The sequence below is a fragment of the Pseudonaja textilis genome, chromosome 3 (genome assembly GCF_049901715.1).
Source record: "Pseudonaja textilis isolate UNSWEBS1 chromosome 3, rPseTex1.2, whole genome shotgun sequence".
Classification (NCBI taxonomy): Eukaryota; Metazoa; Chordata; class Lepidosauria; order Squamata; family Elapidae; genus Pseudonaja; species Pseudonaja textilis.
Genome location: NC_141992.1, coordinates 61178597 through 61201920, shown reverse-complemented (window position 1 = coordinate 61201920; position 23324 = coordinate 61178597). Strand labels below are relative to the sequence as shown.

Sequence of the window (23324 nt, the reverse complement as noted above, 5' to 3'; positions counted from 1 at the left end):
ATAGCTTCAGAAGGAATGGGTAAGTACGAGTTGCACACCACTAGTCTAATCTAACAAGAAAAAATATTTATGATCCAGCTTCTTTATAAATACTTTTTATATTCAATATTCAATCCTTTACAATGCATGTTACTTCCCATTTATAGTTGGCACTATTACCTAAGTCCACTACCAATTTGGAGGCTTATAGTGCAAGATTTGGTTTTTCTTATTTCAGGGTGGTTATATATTTATGTGGTGCACTGATTTATTTTACCTCAGTTGGTTATTGAAATTTACTGATTTACCATTAGGTTGTTCCTCTTCCATGATCCCATCCTGTGATGTGCTGCTTTCTTGTATTTTGGGGGCACTTTTGTGCATTCAAAATATAAACAGAATACATAGTTGGGAGATAAATGCTGTAGAAATAAAATATACAGTAAGTACAAAAATTATGCTGTGATTTGACAACCTGACATTTTGTTTATACATGGACATGATGGATGACAAAGCTGGAACATGTTGATCTGGAAAATGCTTTCTGGTATTTTCTTAGAAAATTTGAAGACAAAGGATAACACGGAGACTGCCTTTCTTCCTGTGAGAAGAAATCCTTTTGTTTGTCTCTTTGGCATTTGGTTTTTCCTGGCTTCAGCAGCCTCTACCTATCATCTGGCCTTATCTTTTCATTATCCAGACCTCCTGAAGGCGAATTTCCTCATATTAACCACACCCAGCTGTTTATAAAAACCGGGTTATTTTTTTCCATATATTATTCCTTAAATCATCTTTACCTCTCTTGTCAAGAAAATTAAAAAACATTACTCAAATATTTACAATGACTTTTACAAGATTCATCTGTCACTGCTATGGGATATGAGCACTGTTTTATAGGTCTGCGAAAGTAACAATCACCATTTTTCTGAATAAAAATATGGTTTTAATATTTCTGAAGTAAATCTTATGCAGACAATACAAGACATTTTGGGTGCTCTATATCACAGTGATAAAAACTGAAAGGGTATTACTTGAAAGTGCTACAAATATAATACCTTTCCAGAATAAATATTATATCAATCTTAGAGAAAATTAAAGGGTAGTTTATTTATTGGTTTGTTTTAGTTAGCTTGCTTTGTTTTCACATTTTAAAAGCTATCCCATCATTAATGGCAGACATAAGAATTCCAGAATCAAATCAAATATAGAACATAAAGTCACCAACAACATTTTAAAACCACCAATTCATAATGTTTGTTAATTGATAAATATTTCAAGATTGATTCTGCTATTTTTTTCAACACTGAGTAGCAAAAAAGTTAGTAGACAATTACCGATTTCCATTTTTTTTATTTACACACTCATAGTAGTTTAGGAAAATAAAGACACATAAAAGAGAAAAAGAGGTTAAAAAAAGAAAGTAATAAAGCACACAATGAATAAACAGGATTAGGATTAGTTTATATTAAATATTAATTAAAATGTTAATATTTCATTTAGCTTTATTGAATGTGTTCAATATTTATTTGAAAATCACAAAATCACTGTTAAAACTCAAGTAGTACATGAATATCAATAGCAATAGTAGCACAGTGTAAATCATAAAATGAGATAAAGTATTGTGTTAATTTCTATCTGAGCAATTAAAGGCATCCAGTAAGAACACAAATTTCAGTTGTTGTGCAAATGTGCATATAATGATATAACCCCAAAATGATTTCCAGATAGAATTAAATTCTATGTCAGAATACTTTTGAAATACAAAATTAGTTTGAACAGTAAGGCAACTGATTTTTGGATTTGCTTATTTTTATTCTGTAATTCCATCTGTATCTTTTGAATAAGATTGTCTGTTGAAATTTAAGTCTACATTTTAAAATTGGTCATGATGGAAAAGGCTGCATAATAATCTTTCCTATATTGGATTTAATTACAATCCGGTGAAGATCTGTTAATGTTCCATTTGAAACACATCTGGTAATCAGTAGAAACATCTGTAAACTGATAAATTAGCTGATAATTTATTAAACAATTTCTACTCAAATCTGCATTACTGCCAAGTGAATTTCTGTACAGAGCTGTGCAACAAATTTAGTAGTCTCTTCAATTCTGTAACTTAATTGTAATTTATTTTGGTGTTTTAAACAATATATCCTGGAATGAAATTGAACCATCACAGATGAGCACATATTTATAAAAATCATCAACATCTTTTAACAGGTACTGTGAGAACATGAATAGGATGTCAAGAAGGAATGGAAAACTATATTCTCTAAATGACCCATGAGCTTATCATCGGATTGGGTCAGGCATCTCCTATTGTGGAATGTTTAACATAACATATGTTTAATATGTTTAACCCTAATGAAATATAGTAAATAATGCTTAAGTCACGTTTAAATTGTTAACAAGGTACAAGGCAATAAAAGTGGGCATAACCTTTTGTATGTGTGTACAGACAGATTAGAAAGCCTGCTTATTTTCCCTTCCAGAGTCTACATGAAGCCTTTCCCTATTTCATTTTGAGATGCTTGGGAACATGGCAGTATTGCCTGAAACTTCTTAGAGACTGGATGTTCTCCATCTACTGCACTGTAATGAATAATAAAGGAACTTGTTATAAAGCTGTTGAGGCCTGCAGAGTGTTGGCTGGAAAATTTGAAAGCACAGCAATCAAATTCTCCCTGATATTTCTCATGCCTAAGAAATGTTTTTTGGGGGTCTAAAAAGCAGAACTTTTCTTCTTTAGCCTACCTGAAAAAAAGTTTTCAGTTCTTTAGCCAACAGCTGCAAGAAAAAATGGAGCCTATTAAACCACCTCTAGTTAAATCTGGCAGGAAAGGTACGAGGAAAATGAAACAGCAATTATATCTACAATTCATAAATGGCTGAGGAAATCAAAGGATGATAAAAGTGCTGGGATGATCTACTACATAGGAGAAAAGGCTTTGGAAATATACAACAATCTCCACAATGTCTATGCAGCAGATCCATCAAGCAAGACACCAGTAGAAGATTCTGCAGGATATAAAATGCATGGAGAGCCCAAGAGAATTCCTGTTTTTGAATAATTCTTACTTTGGCAACTTTCTCATATGAAATAGTAAGTATGGGCTTGTTTGCCACAGTTCTCAGGGAAAAATCTGAACATTATAAATGTGGAGCCTTTACAGATCTAATGCTGAGCGAAAGCATTTTTTATGCATCTTGATTACCTTTTCCTTCTCAAGGACTGGTTTGTGTATATAGTTTTATAATTATTTTATTTTATTCTATGTTCTGTTAATAACTTTGCTAACAAGAGGCATTGCAGTCAAGTACCATGTTGTCAGTCTACAAGAGCCAAAAATTGGAAGTCATGCTTTGTAATAAAATTTGTTAGTCTGACAAGATGCTATCAGACTCCTCATTATTGATAACAAGTTTATTGATAACAAGTATTTTAGCTGTCTTTGTTTTTATTTAATTAATACCAGAAAAGAAATAAGATGATTTTCTTAATTATTGTGATGTGTAAATTTTTTGGGTGGTGGTGGTAGTATCTGTGTATTGTATAACATCCACAGGACTTCATGTTACATTTAAACTTTGCCAAATGAGTAAATGCAAATGTAGTTTTTTTTTAAAAATGTAGATGAAATAGAATCAAATCTGATTAACATCCTAATTCAACTGTCTAATAATATAATTTATCACTGAGGCGTTATTGGCAGAAGATCTCCACAAATTGCCTGCCTTAATGGCCCCCAACTAGTTTTGCCTAGGCTTGCTTATTTATTACAAAGAATTGGAACCGTGAGGAAACAAATCTGTAGTTTTTTACAACAGAATATATAAATCCAAGAACCACCATCACATTTTGATCCAGAAGTAATGACACATACAGTATGATTTTGTTTAGTATTTTTTTATCACTTATTTAAAACCAGATTATTAAAAATAGTTAAGATTCTAGCTTTTCCTGTGTACAACAATATATAGGCCTTTTCAGGATTACAAGATTAGGGCCTAAAATTCTAAATTAATAGTGATAAGTATGTTATATTTCCGGGCATACATTTAGGTTGGCTCTGAGCATAAGTAACAATTAGCATGGCAAGAAAACAAGAAGAGAGTACACAAACACATACACATGGGAATACATATGCTGGCATTCTTTTTGCATTGAATTCTCACCGTCTAGTCTGAAGTTAGAGAATGCCTTCATTTCTGAAATACTTTGCTGGTGCCTTTGGACAAATGGACTTCTTTGCTAGGAAAAAAACGCAAAGCACAATAAACATATACACAAACCATATTTCCTTCAAAGAGTTTAGGAGAGCATACAAGGATTTTTAAAAAAAAAATCACAAGAGTGTTATGAAGGAAGTACAAATACTGTGAGACTTCATCATTAACCCTACTGAAATAAACTGGTTGAAAGGGGCTTAGAACCATATGTTTTTTTATCCAGAAACACTTTTAGTCCTGCCCTCATTTTGTCCAGTATCCTCCAAATGCTCTAGGATTAGCAGGCTATCTGAAAATTTAGCGAATTATGGTCTCCCTGTAGATCATAAGGCAGAGGGTGCTGAATTAACTATTTAGAGTAATGGCTTCGTGCATTTTCTACCACATTTCCACCTACCCTCAACAATGATCAACAAAATAATTCTGGATGAAACACCGAATATGATTAACAAATCCAGCTGGACCAAATCATGTGTAATGTAGGAAAATCATGATTAAGATTCTTGTGGGGTTCTTTTTTATTAAAAGGATACCTATAGGACTGATAGTTTTCTGAGATGAGACAGCATTTATACACCAGAATCGTTGTCATTTCCCTAATCCTTCCAAACCAATTTAAAGCCAATCTTCTTTACCTGAAGCACAAGTACATCACAAACAGAGGAAGTCTTTGTTAAAAAAAAAAAAGCGGAATCTATACTACCAACTGTCTCCTGTAAAAGCCAATTGGAAAATGGATCATGGATAAGCTTCACAGTGTCACAAAATGTCAACAAAAATATTAGGTATGTTTCAAAGAAATTGCAACAGCTTCAGCTTTCAGCTCTCATAACCAATGCAGCTCTCAAAAACAGCCAACTTTGGATGATCAGATAAGTCCAGAGATGGCACTGAACTGATGCAAAATTCTCATGAAGAAAGCAAAATAGAAAGAAATGAAAATATGAGAGAAGAATATGGGAGACAAGCTAAGAAGCGAAAAACCAAAGCTTTAATGCAAGTAAGAAATGATGGTTTAAAAAAAAGAAAAAAAAAGAAAAACATTGTGAAGTATTATACAAGACAATGAAAGGTGAAATTTAATGAAAATATAATGGTATTATTAGAACTGTATAAATTGTGAAATGTAACAATGATGAATGTTATTGAATTTGTATTAAAATGTGACTAGAAAGGGGAATTTTTCTTTTTTAAATATATTAGTGGCATACTCAGAAATTAATACGGGGATAGATAATAGAAATTTATAATTTAATATAAATTTGTGAAATGCTATTAGAATTATATAATTAGATAAACACTGAAAGTATGATTATTAATATATAATTGGTAGTAAAAGGGGAGGTTAAGAATATAGAGATTGATATAAAAAAACATACTGTAATATTGAATAATTAAGATTGATAATTTAATAATTATATGTATTAATATCAAATTTGAAAAATTGTCAACTATATTAAGTAAAAGGAATATTGTCATATTTGTATCAAAATGTAAGACACTATGGAAGCACACTGTTCATACATTGATTTTTGTTGTAACAAAAAATAAAATTTTTTTTGCTAAACATCCCTCCCCCCGAACCACCTTCCCCATGGGCTGCCTTGCAGATGGGTAAGAATTATGACAACTGAAGTTTACCATATATAGACTACAGAAATATTAAGTCTTTTCACAGATTCCCTCACTGCATCTACTTGAGTCTTAATTTGAATGAAACAAGCAGATAAAGGAAGAAAGAAAGTATTCTGCCTTTTTCTTGGGAATCGTGAATCAATGCTATTCAGGGATGGTAGGCTAGTTAGTCTGCTAGTATTCCACAACAAAATAAACATCTTGAGAGGGAGAATGATATAGTCTTCTGAGTAGCACTAGATATAAGATATATTCTCAATGTATAACCACGATGATGCTTTGTTGTTACAAAATGGAACAGAAATGAAGCAAATCAAGATTCAAGGTCTTCTTTTCCTATATAGTTTTTAGTTCTCACAGAAATGAATACAAAAAGTTAGTTTCTATTCCTCCACATATCACCAGAGGCATTTTTCCATAATGGATCTGATACAGTCCTGTTTCAATTGGTTCCAGTGTAAGCTTCTTTAGCATGGTTCTGATTTGCATGGTCAATGCTGTATTAAGTTAGGAAATAAGGAAACTGTAATCCAAAGCATCTGGAGGTCACTCAGGCAGGGAAGGTTAAGGAAAGCAAGAGATTGAAATTGCACAACATTTAACATCTGACCATAAAGCAGCATATTTCATTTTTGGCTAGGAACTGAAAAACAGACCGGGAACAGGTTTTTCTGTTAGAAAAAGTGCTTGTCGTTTTTTAAAATTTCAAATCCTTATAGAACAATCTACAAGGTTGTGTTCCTTTCTTTGAAAAATCCAAGCTCAGATACGAAGTCATGCCACTAGAAAAGTAATCTTCTGTCCACGTGGATCAGTGGTTAGTTGCACTGCTTCCCTCTAAAGGCTAAACCTTCCTATCTCTGAATCACAACTGTGTGATGCAGACAGCTGGGCCTGAATGTTAATTTTTTAAAATATGCTGCATAACACTAATAAAATGCAACACCTAAGGTTGGCATATAAACAGAAAGCAATCTTGTTAAGCATAGATTACATGGCTATTGTACTTTGGATCCCAATATAATTAAGGAAGGTGACAAAGGCTTTGATTCTCTTTTGTAAGGCTCATTTGCTATAGATTAATAAAATGAAGACCATAGTTTTTGTAAGAAAGTCAAAAAGTTAAAGCTAGATCATGGGGATAAGATCAAGCATCTTTAAATAGCTAGGGATGGTTTTCCAAGTCATGGGAAAGTGTAATGCCTTCCTTCCTTCCTTTCTTTTTCTTTTCATCCATCCATCCATCCATCCACTTGTTTGCTGCCAACTCAGGACAACAGAATAACAGATTTGGAAGGGACCTTGTAGATTTTCTAATCTAACTCTCTGCTCCAGTAGGAGCCCCTATATCATTTCAGACAAATGGTCATCCAATCTCTTCTTTAAAATACCAGCAATAGAACATACTGGCAATTTCATTTTTTTAAATATAACAAAAGGAATCAAATATGTCCCTACTGTAATTACACTATTAAAGGCTGAAGTGCTAATTTGGACATTATCAAACTGCTGAAGATCAAGTTGCACCACTGAAACATAAGCAATGCAGCCTTATACAAGCATGCAGTATCAAGTACATACAAAAAGAATGAAGCTTATGATACAATCCAACTTTTGACGTTATCCTCTTCCTGCAACATCCCCTCCCACTGTATCATTTTTAGGATGATCATGCCATCTTTCCTGGGTCAAAAGCAAATCTCAGCTAGTTAATACATAGAAAGAGCACTGTACCTAACTGCTTGCAGAACTCAGTTGAACTGTTCCATATATCTTTCTTCAACTTGAAGAATTTCTTCTAATTTCTCTGCCTGAAAGACAACAATACAAATACAATTTCTCAGATGAACTGGAATAAATCAGATCTTTGTAAGTATCAACATTTCATAAACAGACTAAAATATTTAGAAAAAATAGGCAAGTAGCTAGGCCAGAGCTGGGGAACTTGATAAGAATAGTAACTCAGCAAACACTGGAAAACTTTTTTGACTTATACTAGGGTGTTTCAATTTGATCAGAGACCAAGGGCAAAACAAACTCTTAGATGGACCCACTTTTCTGTTATTGGAGCTTGGCTTCGTGATCAGGAATTCTAAGATTTTTGGGGTTTTATCAACAGGTTCCACAACCTTAAATTTGTTAAAAAAAACTCTTTTCTAGAGAGACTGAATGAACTCATTTGCATTCCAGCTCTGATCACTAATTCCTGACACACAAGATGTTGAGAAATGATAATTCCTTCAAAATGTTCCAGTTGTATCAATTATTAGTTATCAATCTTTATCCAGAAATAAAACTTAAAGCCTGATGTTTTAAAATCCCAATAATTGATAGTAGTTATATACTGGCTCTGGTACACAAGCAATAAGAGCACATTCTGCATCACACATGCACAGAAAAATGAAAATATTTCTCAGTGGTTTTCTAATATTATTGAATTTGATGTAAGCCAGCCTGATTTCTTTCTTACTTCATGATCTAATGATCTTGACTAAAGTAATGTGTTTCTTAATAGCCTGAGTCAGGATTAATATTTTTAGTATGACAACTCTTCTGATATTAATAATTATTTACTTTCTATAAATTATACGTTGATCCTGTTTTTCAAATAGCTCACTCTCAAGAAATTTGATCTAACTTTCTATACATTAGCACAAGTGCAATGCAATATATATATTATCTTTGAGAAAATCTGGAGCATAACTGAAGAGGCAGACAGGAAGATTTCCAAATCTTCAAAAGGGAGAAAAAAGATTATAATGAAGTAGAATCTAAATCTATCTGACATCAATAAGTGAGAAGATTCTAGAGAAGATTGTAAAGAGATTGATCTAAACACTTGGAAAATAATGTGACAAAAACATCAGCATGGAGTTCTGAATAATAAATTGTGCTACACCAAATTTAGCTCATTCATTGGTTGGGTAACTTCCCTAATACTGTAGAATATTTCCATGCTGTAGATATACTTTGATTTCAACCAAGTATTTCACAAAATATTCTATGATGTTCTGATTACTAAACAGATTGGATGGGATTACATGACAATTAAAGCATAACTGACTTGAAAATTAATGGTTCTTCATCAAACTCAAATGAGTTATCTAGTCCAAGATTGTCTTAAGTCTTGTATACTTGGAAAGATTTATTTGGATGATGTGGTAGAGGAAAATTTTATTAGATTTATACCATCACAAAAATATTTGGATGATAACACTGAAAAACAGAAATAAAATTGAAAATATTCTTGATAGATGCCTCTTCGTTTCAATTTGTCATTGAGAAGTGGGAATAAAATTTAACAGAGACAAATGAAAGGTACTTCATATAAGAAACAGAAATCAATTGCACAAGTACATGATGGAAGATATCATCAAGTTTGACAATAGTGCTTTAAAATGTTCTTAGAATTGTAGTTCAATTGCAAACTACAGTATAAATGAGTCAGCAATATAACGTGGCTGCGAAAAAGGAAAATGCATTATCAGGGTACATCAACATAAATACAGTTTCCAAATTATGAGAAGCAATAATTCCTCCTGAGCTGTCTTCTCCCCAGTAATATTTCCAGCTTGACTGCCATAGTTTAAGGAGTCACACAGACAGATCTATTCATAATTGCTCCAGAATGCAGAACACAAAACAATGAATGCATGCGATTGAAAGACGGATTGCAATTGGATATTTAGGAAAGATTTCTTTAAAATAAGAGCTTTCCAACTGTTACCCTAAGAAGTGGTGGATTTCCCTTCACAATCTAAAAAAGGCTAGCCAGCAGTTTGTCAGGAATGTTATGATTTGGATTCCTGAACTTCATCTAATTGACTCCTCCCAAATCTATGAGTCGATAATTCTGCAACAAATGATACAATTCACAAAGTGAAAAATAAATAGATTTAAACCATTACACAGAATTACATATAATAGTAGTAAAATTAATCAATGCATTTCTTTCACAGTGACAAATGACTGATTAGGACACAGAGAAAGAAGGGCATCAAAGAAGAAAATTCCCATGATCTCTATTCAGAAATAATTTCTTTTTCTATGAGACTTAGGTAAGTATGTTTAGGATTGTAGCTTTAAGCTACGGGCAGAAAATTTGCATGAATATAAGAATATTGAGAAAAAAGTTCCAAGTAAATTTTACTACTTTTTAGTACATAAATAAGGTCTATATAATTTATTTTATTAGGTATGTCCTGCAAATGCAGGAGAAATTATAGCAATAAAGCCTTGAAAACAGTTCTCAAATAATCTTTCAAACAAAACAGAAGTTAATAAATCTTCCTTTCTGATCAATTTGGTGTTAGGAAATTTTATCTTCTTTGTACAGTCTAAAAAAACAATTATTTAATTCCTTGAAGCCTAGTTTTAGATACCTACCATTGGCAACAAAATCAAGAATCTGTTTTTATAATTAATTTCTGGCTTCTATCATAAAATATAATTTATCACAATGTAGAAAATTGTGAAGTAGAAACTTCTGGGAATTTTCCATAATTCAATAATTTAAACAAGCTTTAGTTGCAACAAAGTGAGATAATGACCTACCATAGTCAGACATTTCTAAAACTGTTTACAGCTGAAGCCACATCAAGTCATTTGGGGTTATGGATGGAAACTTGTGTCTAATTTTCAAAGCGATAAATATATTCCCTTATCCTTCCAGATCTGTGCTTCTACAATTTTTGGTACATGGTTAGTGTGCAAAAACAACCAAGCATTTTAGGAGGAAGCCCACATCTTGAGTACCATAATTTATCTAGATCATCCCCTGCTTCAAAATGCCTAAGTATCTAAGAAGTGTTCATTCACTAGCAAAGAGAGGACAGGCTTTTATGAAAGTCTAGTTGCTCGCTACAATGAACAAGCAGATAGCAGATCAATATCAAAAGTAATATTCATGTATGGCAAAATAGTAACCGTCATAGAAGATAATTTAAAAGATAACGGTAAATGAGTCAATAAAGGCAGTATACAATAAGAGATTTACAGTGCATTCAGAAAATATTCAGATTCCCTTTACTTTTGTCAATTTTGTTATGCTGCAGTCTCATTCTACAAATGTTTAAATTCATTTTTTTCTCAATGATCTACAACCAGTATCTCATAATGACAAAGTGAAAACAAACTTTTAGAATGTCTGTAAATTTATTAAAAATTAAAAAAAACCCTGAAATATCACATTGGCATAAGTTTTCAGGCTCTTTGCAACAACACATGAAATTTAGCTCTGGTGCCTCCCATTTCTCTTGATCATTGCTGGTATGTTTCTACAGGTTGAATGAGTTGACCCTATGGTAAATTAAACTGGACATGATTTGGAAAGGCACACACCTCTCTATAGAAGGTGTCACATTTGACAACGCACACTGTAGCAGAACAAAAGCCATGAGGTCAAAGAAACTGCCTGCATAGCTCAGAGATAGGATTATTGTAAGGCACAGATCTGGGGAAAGCTAAAATATTTTTTTTTGTGCATTGAAGGTTCCTAAGAGCACAGTGGCTTCCATAATTCTCAAATGGAATAAGTTTGGTGTAACCAGGACTCTTCTAAGAGCTGGTCACCCAATCAAACTGAGCAACCAGGGGAGAAGGGCCTTAGTAAGAGAGGTGACCAAGAACCCAATGGTCAATCTGACTGAGCTCCAGAGATCCTGTGTGGAGATGGGAGAGAGTTCCAGAAGGACAACCATCAATGCAGCCCTCTGTCAATTTGGGCTTTATAGCAGAGTGGCTAGTATAAAACACATGAAAGCCCACTTAAAGTTTGCAAAAAAGCACCTGTCCTGAAGGACTCTCAGACTGTGTGTAACAAACTCTAAGTGGACTTTCATGGGAAGGAAAGCAGCAGTGGTTCCAACCCTCAACATTCCAGAAAGATACCAAGGTTGATGGTACTGAAAGCTGAAAGATCCAGGAGAACCAGAATGGTTGTGTCACTCCTATCCTGAGTGCTTCAAAGGACATCTACAAGCATGACCAATGTCTTTTCAATGCTGTCCCACCATCCTGAACCCAGACTGAAAAGTGTCCAGATAATCTGCTTCACCCAGAGCCCTAAAAAGGGAAGTTTAGACACTGGATGAAAATTACCATTGGATCCATGTTCTCCTGTCAGATATTTCTGGAAATTTCTAAATGATTGGCCGTGCCTTTAATTTGGTTCCCTGCAGTAAGCTTCTGCAATATGATGCCCTACAGACTCACTGGGACTGCAACTCCCATCCTGGCTGGCAATTCTGAGTCTTGCAATCCCTGCAATATCTATAACATGACAGACTGAGAAGATATTCTACAATTACAAGAAGCGTATTTGTTGCTTCATTCCATCTGCTTTGGGGAGGCTCAGAGGAACTGTATTTAATTCAGCAGGGAAGCTTCCTGGCTATGAAATGCTATCTCTGGAGGTGCATTTAGTTCCTACTCTACCAATATTTAGAAAAATAGTAAAGACAGTCTATTTTACTAAGCTTTTAATTGTTGATTGATTTTTAATTTTACTGAAATTTAATGTTTGTTTCACATGTTGCATCTTTGTTTGGAATATTGCAAGCTTCTTTGGGTGCTTTCATGAACAAACATGTGGGTGTTGAAACCCTTTAAAATCCAAATGAAATGGAAAACTGATTAACCACTGAATGATTTTAATTGAAGAAATATGTGGATTTTCTCCACAGAACAGGGAGATCTTACCTGTTGCTTCTAAGCTCAAGGTTAAGCCTGTATCCAGTTTGTTGTGTGGCTTTTTGCTGATAAACAAGTAACAGAGGACACACACAGTGATGAGAAAGGCCAGTAAGACCATTGCTGCAACTGACAAGCCAATAAGCGCTCCAATACTAAAAAAGAAAGAGCATTGAGCTGATGAATTTAAGGACATTGTCAAAACCTTTGAAAAGCATCATTACTGCATATATTTAATGGGAAAAGACAGATGTTTAGGCACTATGGGGACATAGATTTCCCTTGACTGTTCTCATAGAAGCTGAATTATGCCTTCTCTGACTGGACTAGGCTTGTAGAGCAAACATCATCTAAGGTGCTGCTTTTATTGTATTTCCTTGAATTACTGCATTTGATGTTGCTCTTGGCTAAACATGTATAAATCAAGAGCCGTTTCTTTGAAACTCATGGAATTAAATCCAGGAAAATCAATTTAAGTGAAGTCCTTCTTAAATCTTTGTCTCCTGTCAACAGATAATTGGATAAAGGGAGGAAATGTCTGTACCCTCTTGAAGCATCTCAAATAGGCAAAGGATTCCCTTTTGCATACACATCCTTAAACTTTGCAAAGAATCGATAGTAAACTAAAGCAAGATAAATCAATTGAAAATAGAAAGTAGCATTGCTCAATAAGTCTAGAGAGACTTCTAACTTTGATTTGGTGTATCACAGGTGTGACAAAGTGGTGATTATCTTTTATGCGTTTTCTTTATAAATCCCAGTGATGTGGTTGGTAGAATTCTGAGCAGAAATGAAGCTAAGAATAATTTACATCACTTTGTCAATGGAATCATAATCAAATGAAAATCTGAATGCAAAATCTCATCATTTCTATTGCATCCATGGGCCAAACTAATAAAGGTGGTGGAACTGTATATCTCTGAAGTCCCCTGTTTGGATATATATCAAGATGACAGTTTACTTATATACCAAAAGAAATAGTCACGAGAAGAAGAATACAACCCATTCACTTTTATTTTGTTGCTCTCAAGAGCAATCCACGCTTGGGAGGAAAACATATAAACATAGCACAAAAAAAACCCCATAGAAATGATGAAAAGCAGGGAATATTGATTTTACGTCATGCTTCTTTTTTGTATGGGTTAGATTTCTGACTTCGTAACAGGGCAAGTAAATCATATGACACGTACGATTACCTCACAAGTCTAGTTTGTATCTGAGCAAGTTACATATTGTTCCACTGGACAGTTTCCATTCATCAAAATTAAAAACCACAGTGCCTAAGAGCATAGTATTAATAACTTTACAAGGTTCATAACAGGCAAGATGAATTGAAAACTTAAATTCTCCACAATATGAATGAAATGATGTGATCTATTTTTCAAAAAAGTTTGTTTTATTGTTGAAGAGCACTTGAAAATGGCATTAGGAATCCCAACTACTGTGTACAAAGTTTACTCCAATGTCTCAGCATTCTACATATCTCTGAAATTTTCAGCAAATGATGTAAACAAGAAATAAAACTGATGGTACTTTATTGCAGACATCCACACAAATCTGCCCACTATTTTACATAGATGTTAAATCATAATGGAGAAAATAGAGAACCTACAGATAAGACAGAAAAAAACAAAAACAAACCACAACTCTGCCGACCTTGGTCCCTTAGCAATATCTACTGGATTTGCCCAATTTATAGATTAAAAAACCTCCTTAAATTAAAAATGTGTCCCAGTTATCATCTCAGGCAGATAATCCAGCAACATATCAAGAACTACAGAAAATGTGAATGAATTACATGTTTTGCTGACACAATCTAAGGCAAAATTTTCCACTTTATGGAAACATATTTGTCATCGTTTCTTAAAAATATCAGATAAACCTGGAATTGGTATGTGATCTCAAAATTAAATAACAATAAATATTATTTGTTTATACTGTACATATTATAAATGACCAGAACTCTAGGAGATTGCTATGTCTCATAAGATTGTGATCTTCCTATCAGAAATCTTATGCAATTTAGACAACAAAGACAACTTCATGAGATGCAGCACTTGAAAACTTAAACTTTTTACCATTAAATATATATTTAAAGACTCTAATGTCTAAATTAAGGACTATTAGCATTCACTTCATTGATCACATTCCATCTTCAAATCACGGATTGGGAATTACTGCTCTAAGCTAGCAAAGGGTAAACAATGGAAAAACAAATCCAGATAATTTACTACCTGCATTACAGGACAATATGCAGGTGAATGAAATTATTTGGGTAAGATTTATAGATCAGGTCAGATAACAGCAGGTAGAAAGGCTTCTCAGACCAGAGAAATTGGCTGATCCACTAAAAAAAACTACCTAGGTTTGAACCTCCCCAGTGAGCAACTTTAAACTAAAGACAAGCCATATAGAGTTCTTGTACTCTTCCTGGCAAAGGCTGACTTTCTGCTTGATTAGGATAGTCCACCAACCCCTGATCTTTTTAATCTTTGCCTTGAAATCAATTTCCTGAGATCAGCATGCCCAATTTCCTCTTTAGACTTTTGGATCACTTTCTTTTAGCAGTAGACCAGGGGTGTCAATCTTGATTTCATTGAGGGCTGCATCAGGGTTGTGTTTGACCCTGGGAGGCCGAGTGGGCATGGCTGGGGTAGGCGTGGCCAGCTTGACATCCTGCAGCCCACACACAGCTCTCCAGAGCTCCGTTTATGCTGGCATAGAGCTGCAGGAGGCCGGCACAGCCGAAAACGGAGCTTGGGAGGGCTGCATACACCCACCTGAACATATGGCCTGCAGGCCTTGAGTTTGACATACCTGCACTAGACTAAAACATTTGCCAGTGACCCTGCAAGAATGGACATTGTTTTTATGCTGATCATAAAATACCATGGGCTAAAATTCACAAGGATACTGTTGGGTTGCTCATGAAGTTGTTACATAATGGATTCAAAGGAAGAAATTCTAAACTCAGGTAATCATGGAATCTTTGGTTAAAATTCTGCATAAACTCTGCCTTTCCTCATTAAATGTGACAGTTGTTCCAGTATTCCTTCTTCTCATGAGATTTTCAGCATGGCAAATTCAAAACATACAAAAATGAGACACAACCCTGATGTCTCCGACTCCATTCTCTCACTGAATTTATGGCAAAGAAAGATCCAGCCAGGGTGACCTACATTCATACATATTTGTAGTCACGCTTTGCAAATTTGCCTGCAATAGTGCAATTAGTACCCAAATAGCTTTTTATTACCTGTCGGGTTTCTTCCAGCTATCCAATGTAATGGAATTATTCTAACTCATTCTGTAGATCTACTAAGATTATTGTCAATGACCAGGAAATGTGGGAGAGAGGGAGTGGAATGGAACAGCCAGGAGCATTCTGATTTACCACTGAAATCTACCCCTTGCTAGATTCAGCCCATTTTCAAACTCAATCACGATCGAAGTCTGATTTTATCCTTCTCATAAACAGTATTGTTTTACCAGATTTCTTTCCAATTTTATCCCTGGGAGAAAAGAAAGGGCTCCTTAGTTACACTAGGTGCAGTTACCAGAATCTTGGGAGGGGTGTAGTAAAGAATAAACTGTCCCAATCTGTTGCTTTAGTGTCATTGCTTTTCTTACAATATAATTCCGGTTTGAGGGCAATACACCCTCACTTCTTCAATTCCCAAATCATTTTTCACACCTGCTGATTGAGAAATTCAAAGGAACAAAAATCACTGCCTCACTTGCTTAGCAATGCAGTGAAAAAAATGCTCTCCTATACACCATACAAAAAGGAAAAGAAAACAGAGGGAATCTTAAACAGCAACATTGGTTGTTTAGAAGAAAAGGGAATTTTTGTAAAAAATAATCTTGCCCCATTTCACCTTCTTTGCTTCACCTGAATGACTAAGAGGAAAATACAAAGCACCCTTAATCTGCATTTCTTTTTAGGAGCTGCAAGGGAGGGCGAGTTAAAGTTCCACAGCCAAGCCAGAGTAAGGCAAAGCATTTTTACCTGAAGTATGTTTACTTGTTTTAATTCATTATAATCATTTCTACACAGCTCCTCCCATAATTCTATGTCATGCTCCAAACAGCTTCAGTGTTTCCAGCTGAAAATTTCAAGAAACTATTACAATTCAAGGAGCTGTCAATATGATAACACTCAAAATTCTAAATCATTCCCATTTCTGAAGAAATATGACTGGATTTTTCCTCATGACTAAATTTAAAGGGTTATCCATAAACCCTTAAACAATTAGAAAATGATGTTGGTGCCATTTATACCTGTTGGTGATATTATGTTATGAAATGATGCTGTCCTTATTTACTGTGTAAAAAGCATATTAAGACAGGGATAGATGAATTTTTCCACATTTGTTTCCCTCTCCTCCCCTAAATAACAGAATAACAGAGTTGGAAGGGACCTTGGAGGTCTTATAGTCCATTCCTTTGCTCAGGCAGGAAGCCTTATACTACTTCAGACAAATGGTTGTCCAATCTCTTCTTAAAAACTTCCAGTGTTGGAGCATTCACAACTTCTGGGGGCAATTTGTTCCACTGATTAATTGTCCTGTCAAGAACTTTCTCCTTAGTTCTAGGTTGCTTCTCTCCTTTATTGGTTTCCATCCATTGCTTCTTGTCCCGCCGTCAGGTGTTTTGGAGAATAAGTTGACTCCCTCTTCTTTGTAGCAACCCCTTAGATATTGGAACACAACTATCATGTCACCCTTAGTCATGTCATTCCTAGACATACCCAGTTCCAGCAACAGTTCTTTATGTTTTAACCGCCAGTCTCCTAAGCATCTTTGTTGCTCTTCTCTGCACTATTTCTAAAGTCTTAATATCCTTTTTTTTTTTACACTGTGGCAACCAAAACTGGACACTGTGTTCTGCATCCAGTTTTGTTACCTGCCAGCAGGAAAGCATCCATTTAATCACTCTTATTAATATTCTTTTAAAGAAACTTGCTCATTTCACTCCTTCTTGCTTCACTTAAATGTCTAAGAGGTGTGCATAAGATGATAATGATGATGATGATGATGATGATGATGATTATTATTATACCTGTATCTTGTAAGCAATTGACAAATCAAACAAATAAATAAAATAAATAAATAAGATACAAAGCTCCCTTAATTCCTGAGGCATCTGTCAAAATTCATGAAAGTTTTGCAAAAATATTTTGCTCAAATGAATTCAAATGGTCTTGACTTTCAGTTGATCTCCCAATATTCTGATTATGGCCGGATAGCACTTTTCTAAAAGAGTGATCAGGAATAAATGGCTGTGAATGAAATTATATGTGCATGGATCTGATGCAAATTTCTCAGGTGGAAGCAACCCAGTTTTTGTATTTCCTAGAATTTATTTTATTTTATTTTATTTATTTATTTTTGTCAATTGCTTACAAGATAATAGGTATAAGTAAAAATATAGTTATGAATACATGGATACATATAAGAAAAAGAAAAAAAGAAAAGAAAAGAAAAGAAACAATAGGACAGGGAAGGTAGGCACGTTGGTGCGCTTATGCACGCCCCCTACAGACCTCTTAGGAAAAGGGTGAGGTCAATAGTAGACAGTCTAAGGTTAAAGTTTTTGGGGTTTGAGGAAAAAAACCAGAGTCAGGTAGAGTATTCCAGACATTGACCACTCTGTTGCTGAAGTCATATTTCCTGCAATCAAGTTTGGTGCGATGAACCTTGAGTTTGTATCTATTGTTTGCTCTTGTGTTGTTATGGTTGAAGCTGAAGTATTCATTAACTGGTAGGACATTGCAATGTATGATTTTATATACTATACTTAGATTGGACCGAAGGTGGCATAGTTCTAGCTTTTCTAGGTCTAGAATTTTGAGTCTGGTGGCATAAGGTATTCTGCAATGAGTAGAGAAGTGGAGAACTCTTCTTGTAAAATATTTCTGGACTTTCTCAACTGTGTTAATAACATATAAGTAATGTGGGTTCCAGACTGATGAGCTTTATTCGCGTATTGGTCTAGCAAATGTTTTGTATGCTCTAGTTATTAGTGTATTACCAGAGAAAAAGCTACATAAGATTAGGTTAGCAACTCTTAATGCCTTTTTGGCTATGCAGTTACAGTGGGCTCTAGCACTTAGATCATTAGAAATGAGTACTCCAAGATCCTTGACAGAGTTTGGATCATCAACAAGGTCTTGAGTTAATGTGTATGAAAAAAGGCAATCAAGATAAAAAAAAGTTAGAACTGTGGAAAAAGAAGCCCAAATGGAGAAAGCAGATTTCTATTGATGTGATTAGGCTTCTGTATAATCACAGAATGCTTTAGAGGGAGAACTGGGCTGAAGGTTTACTTAAGATTTAATAAAAGGTGCTTACATGAAGCAAAAAAGAGGCTACTGTTATTCAAAACAATTTGAGCCACAATTATTCAAGAATCTTGCTTTATGAGTCTATATTCTGTGTTGTTGACTGGTACACCCTCAAGCCAAGTAAAAGGCTGGGTTCAGAATTGTTCAATAAAGATAAATCTCTCAACAATATTTGGGCAAGTCAGTTGGGAATAAGGCTGCTTTTAAAAAGAAAGGCTCCTTGGGAAAATTAATATGTATCATTTAAAGCCAGCAAAACTATAGTGTATTATGAACTTTTGGGGGAATGAAAGAGTTGTGACTCTGAATTATTTTTACCAAGCATATCTTCAATGCCAAATTAAATATATTAGATTAGAATTATGAGTTGTGCAAGTGATATGTTTCCTACAGAGGCTTTTTTTTTTCTTTAGTCGTCTGTAAGAATTGTTTTGAAAAAAAATACAATAAAAAGAAATGCACTTTTTATCTGCTTTAGATAAAACCAGTGACATTTAATAAACTGATCTGTAGAAATTGTGGGCAACTGAGGGAAATTATGGGCAAAGAATTGGACTATTTAATTTTTCCCCATTTTTGCCTTTGATTCTATTTTTTTAATATATATACATACTCACATAAAGACCTCTAAGTTAATAATTCACCATCAGAAAACTGTCCAATGAAAAGTAGAGACTTTCCTCTCCTTAAGTGAAATGGTCACATTTTCCCAGATAACAGGCTAGGGCAGAATAGAATGTCTGATTCTTTTACAGTGTAAGTGAAACACTAAAATGAAACTTCTGATCAATCATGCTGGCTTGCTGATTTGCTGTGCTGCACTTCTTGACTTTAATCATGACATTTGCAAGGTTGCTAGATGACTGTGTTGGTTAATCCAAACTAGTCACAAACGATATGCACAGCTGACAGTATGTTTGATAGCATCACCTTGTACTCATATCAATTTTATAAACTGTTGACTTTTTAATATTTTTTGATAAAATATATTTGCCAAACCCCTACAAGAGTGTCTTAAGAAATTTGCTGTATTGTATATCTTCATAACTATCCACTTTGCAGGAAAATTCTATCCCTCTTGATTGGAAAAACAAAAAGGCAAATTTGTATTTCTGGTGATCTATGACAGGAGACAAGGTGCTTCGGTTATTCTGAATCTCATTCTGATCATTTACTAAATGACACCAGACTTACTCTCAGATTGAGCTAAATCAGATCTCTTGCTTTTAGAGTACTGGAACAAGTCCTGAAATTAAGCAGTTTTCCATATACTATAATTAGCAGTCTTCTAAGTAACTATTCATTGCATTGCCTAGAGTAATTATAAATCACCTTTAGGTGTTCGAGCACAGAAGAACCAAAAAGTGTAATATGTTCAACAGAAGAGATATAGCTCAGGGAAGAACTTTGGAGTCCTGTGTGCTCTCTGAGCTTGTTGGTCATTTGCTTATAAACTTTTCATTATTATGTCAGGTGAGGTGACATTATGAATTCTAGTATTGATGATATTACTAAGTTGGGTAATGAAATGTCTGCAAGCAAATGACTAAGCTCAGAGAGTACCAAGCACTCCATTACAATATTTGTCTCCAAATGGAATGGTTTCACATCAGAACTATCTGTTCTGTGATTATTACTGATTTCCTTAGCTATCTTGTTAATATTCAGGTTTCATTGGCTTTTTAAAGCTTACATTCCAACTCTAGAGGAAAAGGATAATTATTCTACATTAAATTATCTTAGGTTTTGTTATGTTATGCTGTTCCAGATACCTTTCACTTCACCATACTTTCTGAAAACTATTTGCATCCTGAGACTGTAAAAGGAAAATTTAGCTATTTCAAGTAATTTCCAAACAACCATGGCAATCAGATCAGAAAGCCTAATCCTTCTCCAGGCATCACAATGTGTTAGATTATGACTGTTATCTGCAATTAGAATTCTCATTAGTGAGTTGGGATGATGGGAATCCAACCGGTCCAGAAAGGCAAGCCAAGCTGACCTCAGGAATAGGGAGGATTGGGTGATCCCCTATATTTGTTGCTTTACACAGTAACATTAGATCTGTCACCCACTGTTCCTTCTGCAACTGAGATCAGCAACCCCCACGTTTGCATTGGTGGTAGAGCGCACCCTCTGGGGTCCACTCTAGATCCAAAGGTAATGTCTCCCTCCTGAGCATGTGCAGAGTGCATAACAATATCATCTTTATTCCCCGATGGTTCGGATCGTGATCTTAAAGCAGCAGCAACCATTAACCCCCACCCCCACCCCCATTGCCTCAACTGATGTACCTTCTGGGTTAGGACAAGCCGGAAAACGCTCTCCTACTCTCACCTGAGCCACCACATGTAGTTGTGCTCATAAGGGAAAAAGCTGTTCGGGTCGTCGCAACAATACTTGATATCCTGGAAGCCGCAGCAATAGATCGCGTCAGCCTCGCCGTCTTCCCGCGGACAGCTGAAGGAGCCCACCAGCACTTTATCGGCGTTCACGTAGCTGCTGCAACTGGCACTCATGGTGCGCGCTGCCCGCCCGGGAGTTACCGAGCCTCGTGCGGAGTTTTTCGACGCTCGGCTATACTTTCGGGAACGAGAAACGGCTGGAAGCGAAGCCAGAGCCGAAGCAGCGGAGAAATTGCCTCGACGCCTGCAGCTCTGACGACTCTGCTTTCAGCTCCCGCCAGCCGGCTCTCCAGAAGAGGCTCCTTGCAGCTTCTCGCGACGCCCCGCCCTCTAGTCCTGGGCCCTGCCCCTCCGTCTCAATCTTGCTCGCCGGCCGCGACTTCAGGCTATAGAGAACCGGGTGACGTCCAACCGCGCCTTTTCTGTTTTCCGTGCTAGAACAAAAATACAGTCCGAGAAAGATGCGATTGCCAATTCCCGTTTGGACACGCAGGAACAGCCTAGCACCTTACCTAGATGTGAAAAATCCGGGAGGATCTTGAACTAGAAATTCGGTCTTTGGCGGCAGTGAGTTTAACCACGCAACAGTCTCACCCCCACTTTTAAAAGCAAGTCTTCCATAAATACCAAATAAGCCCATTTTTCATATTTTATTTGAAAGGAAATCAAAGCAGTAGTGGTAAAACCAATTTTTCATTTTTTTTTACTTTGATTACATGGAGTGAGAGATTTTAAAAAATCGTTCTGGGATGATCTCTTCTCAGGTACCATCCTCAAATGAAGAAGAGCAGGAAGCTTAGCCCATGCTCTCATGGCCCAGCAAAAAGATGGAAAGAAGTCTACCCGAGACCTGACAAATTGATTTTGATCAAGAGCCCCTTTTACCCAGACCAGAAATAGTTCCTATGTCAGACAACCATACAGCAAGGCAGAATGATCGAAAGGAGCATTTGGATACATTAAAAACCAGCAAAGTTCATCTGTAATAAGTCCAGACACAGCTAGGCTCAAATGGGCTTAAGAGACGCTACTGGCTGTTGCTATTTCTGAAATGGTTTGGCCAAGCAAGAGCCCTTCTGGGGTGAGAGCCCAGTATCAATTCCCCTCATGAAGTTCCCTTATCATTGGGCAGTGTCCTGAAATCTAGACCTAGTCTACACCTGGCTTTCCGTCTCCACTTCTCCTGCTTGACCTTCGAAGAAAGCCTTGTGCATAGAGGGATTTATGTTCTAGAAAATAACTGACATTTCAATTACGATAAATACTTTTGTTTGTAAGGCTTAGAGAGGTCTTCAGAAGGTAGCAGCATCTGTTATCTTCCCTAAAAAGTATTCACAAACTGAGGCCTACCTTTTTCTGTCAACATCCTCTGTGCCTTGGTTTGTCTATTTATATCCTGCCTTTATTGTTTTTACAAGTAACTCAAGGCAGCCAACATAGAGGTAGTCCTTTCCTTGCAGAAATGGTGGCTGCTTTTGGAACTTTTTGCCCCAGTCAGTTGGCCCGTGGGAGATGGAAAACCTCTACTGACTCTTGCTAGCTAACTTAATAATTGTTTTGCTTTTTTACTGCCTGTCTGACTGCCTTTAGAGCCCAGTTTCTGCTGTGACTGTTTGGTGCACATTTGTGCTGTAGCTTCTTTCCCTTTAGAGCTGAACTTTTTCTTTAGCTCCTCAAAGCTGCAGAAAAATTTTCTTTGCTTGCTTGCTAACTTTCCTCTGTCTTCAGCCTGGCAGTGACTCATCAAGGTGAGTAACTTACATATTTTATCATCATCTTTCTAGGCATGCAATAAATTTAGCAAATGAAGGGATTAAAAGTGATGGAGGGCAGAGGTAGAGAATTTGGTTTCAGCACTTAATTCAGTGGTGGAGGTTAAGAAGTCTATCCCTCCCAGCTTTTTGCTTTCTTTACTGAAAAATATGGATTTTTGGGGCTGGGAGAGGATTAATTAAAGGAAAGGTTTGGGGAAGGTTTTGCATGCAGGCGATTGACATCCCCAAAGCTAGCAAGAACCAGAAGAAGTTTACAGTCTCCCA

The 23324-nt window shown here is 35.7% G+C and overlaps 1 protein-coding gene across 2 annotated transcripts; it reads right to left on the bottom strand.

Annotated features, from left to right (window-relative positions):
• Window positions 1-481: 481 nt before the first annotated feature.
• SHISAL2A (shisa like 2A) lies at window positions 482-21572 on the bottom strand. Of its 2 annotated transcripts, XM_087929925.1 has the most exons (4): window positions 21218-21572; window positions 12544-12689; window positions 7579-7655; window positions 482-4231 (listed from the first exon to the last, which is right to left on the bottom strand). In XM_087929925.1, exons 1-3 carry the CDS (start codon window positions 21397-21399, stop codon window positions 7624-7626), a joined length of 360 nt encoding a protein of 119 aa, XP_087786051.1. In that variant the 5' UTR covers window positions 21400-21572; the 3' UTR covers window positions 482-4231; window positions 7579-7623. The 2 variants fall into 2 exon arrangements, with proteins under 2 accessions (XP_087786051.1, XP_087786050.1); XM_087929924.1 differs by lacking the exons at window positions 482-4231; window positions 7579-7655 and adding an exon at window positions 9610-9697.
• Window positions 21573-23324: the final 1752 nt, after the last annotated feature.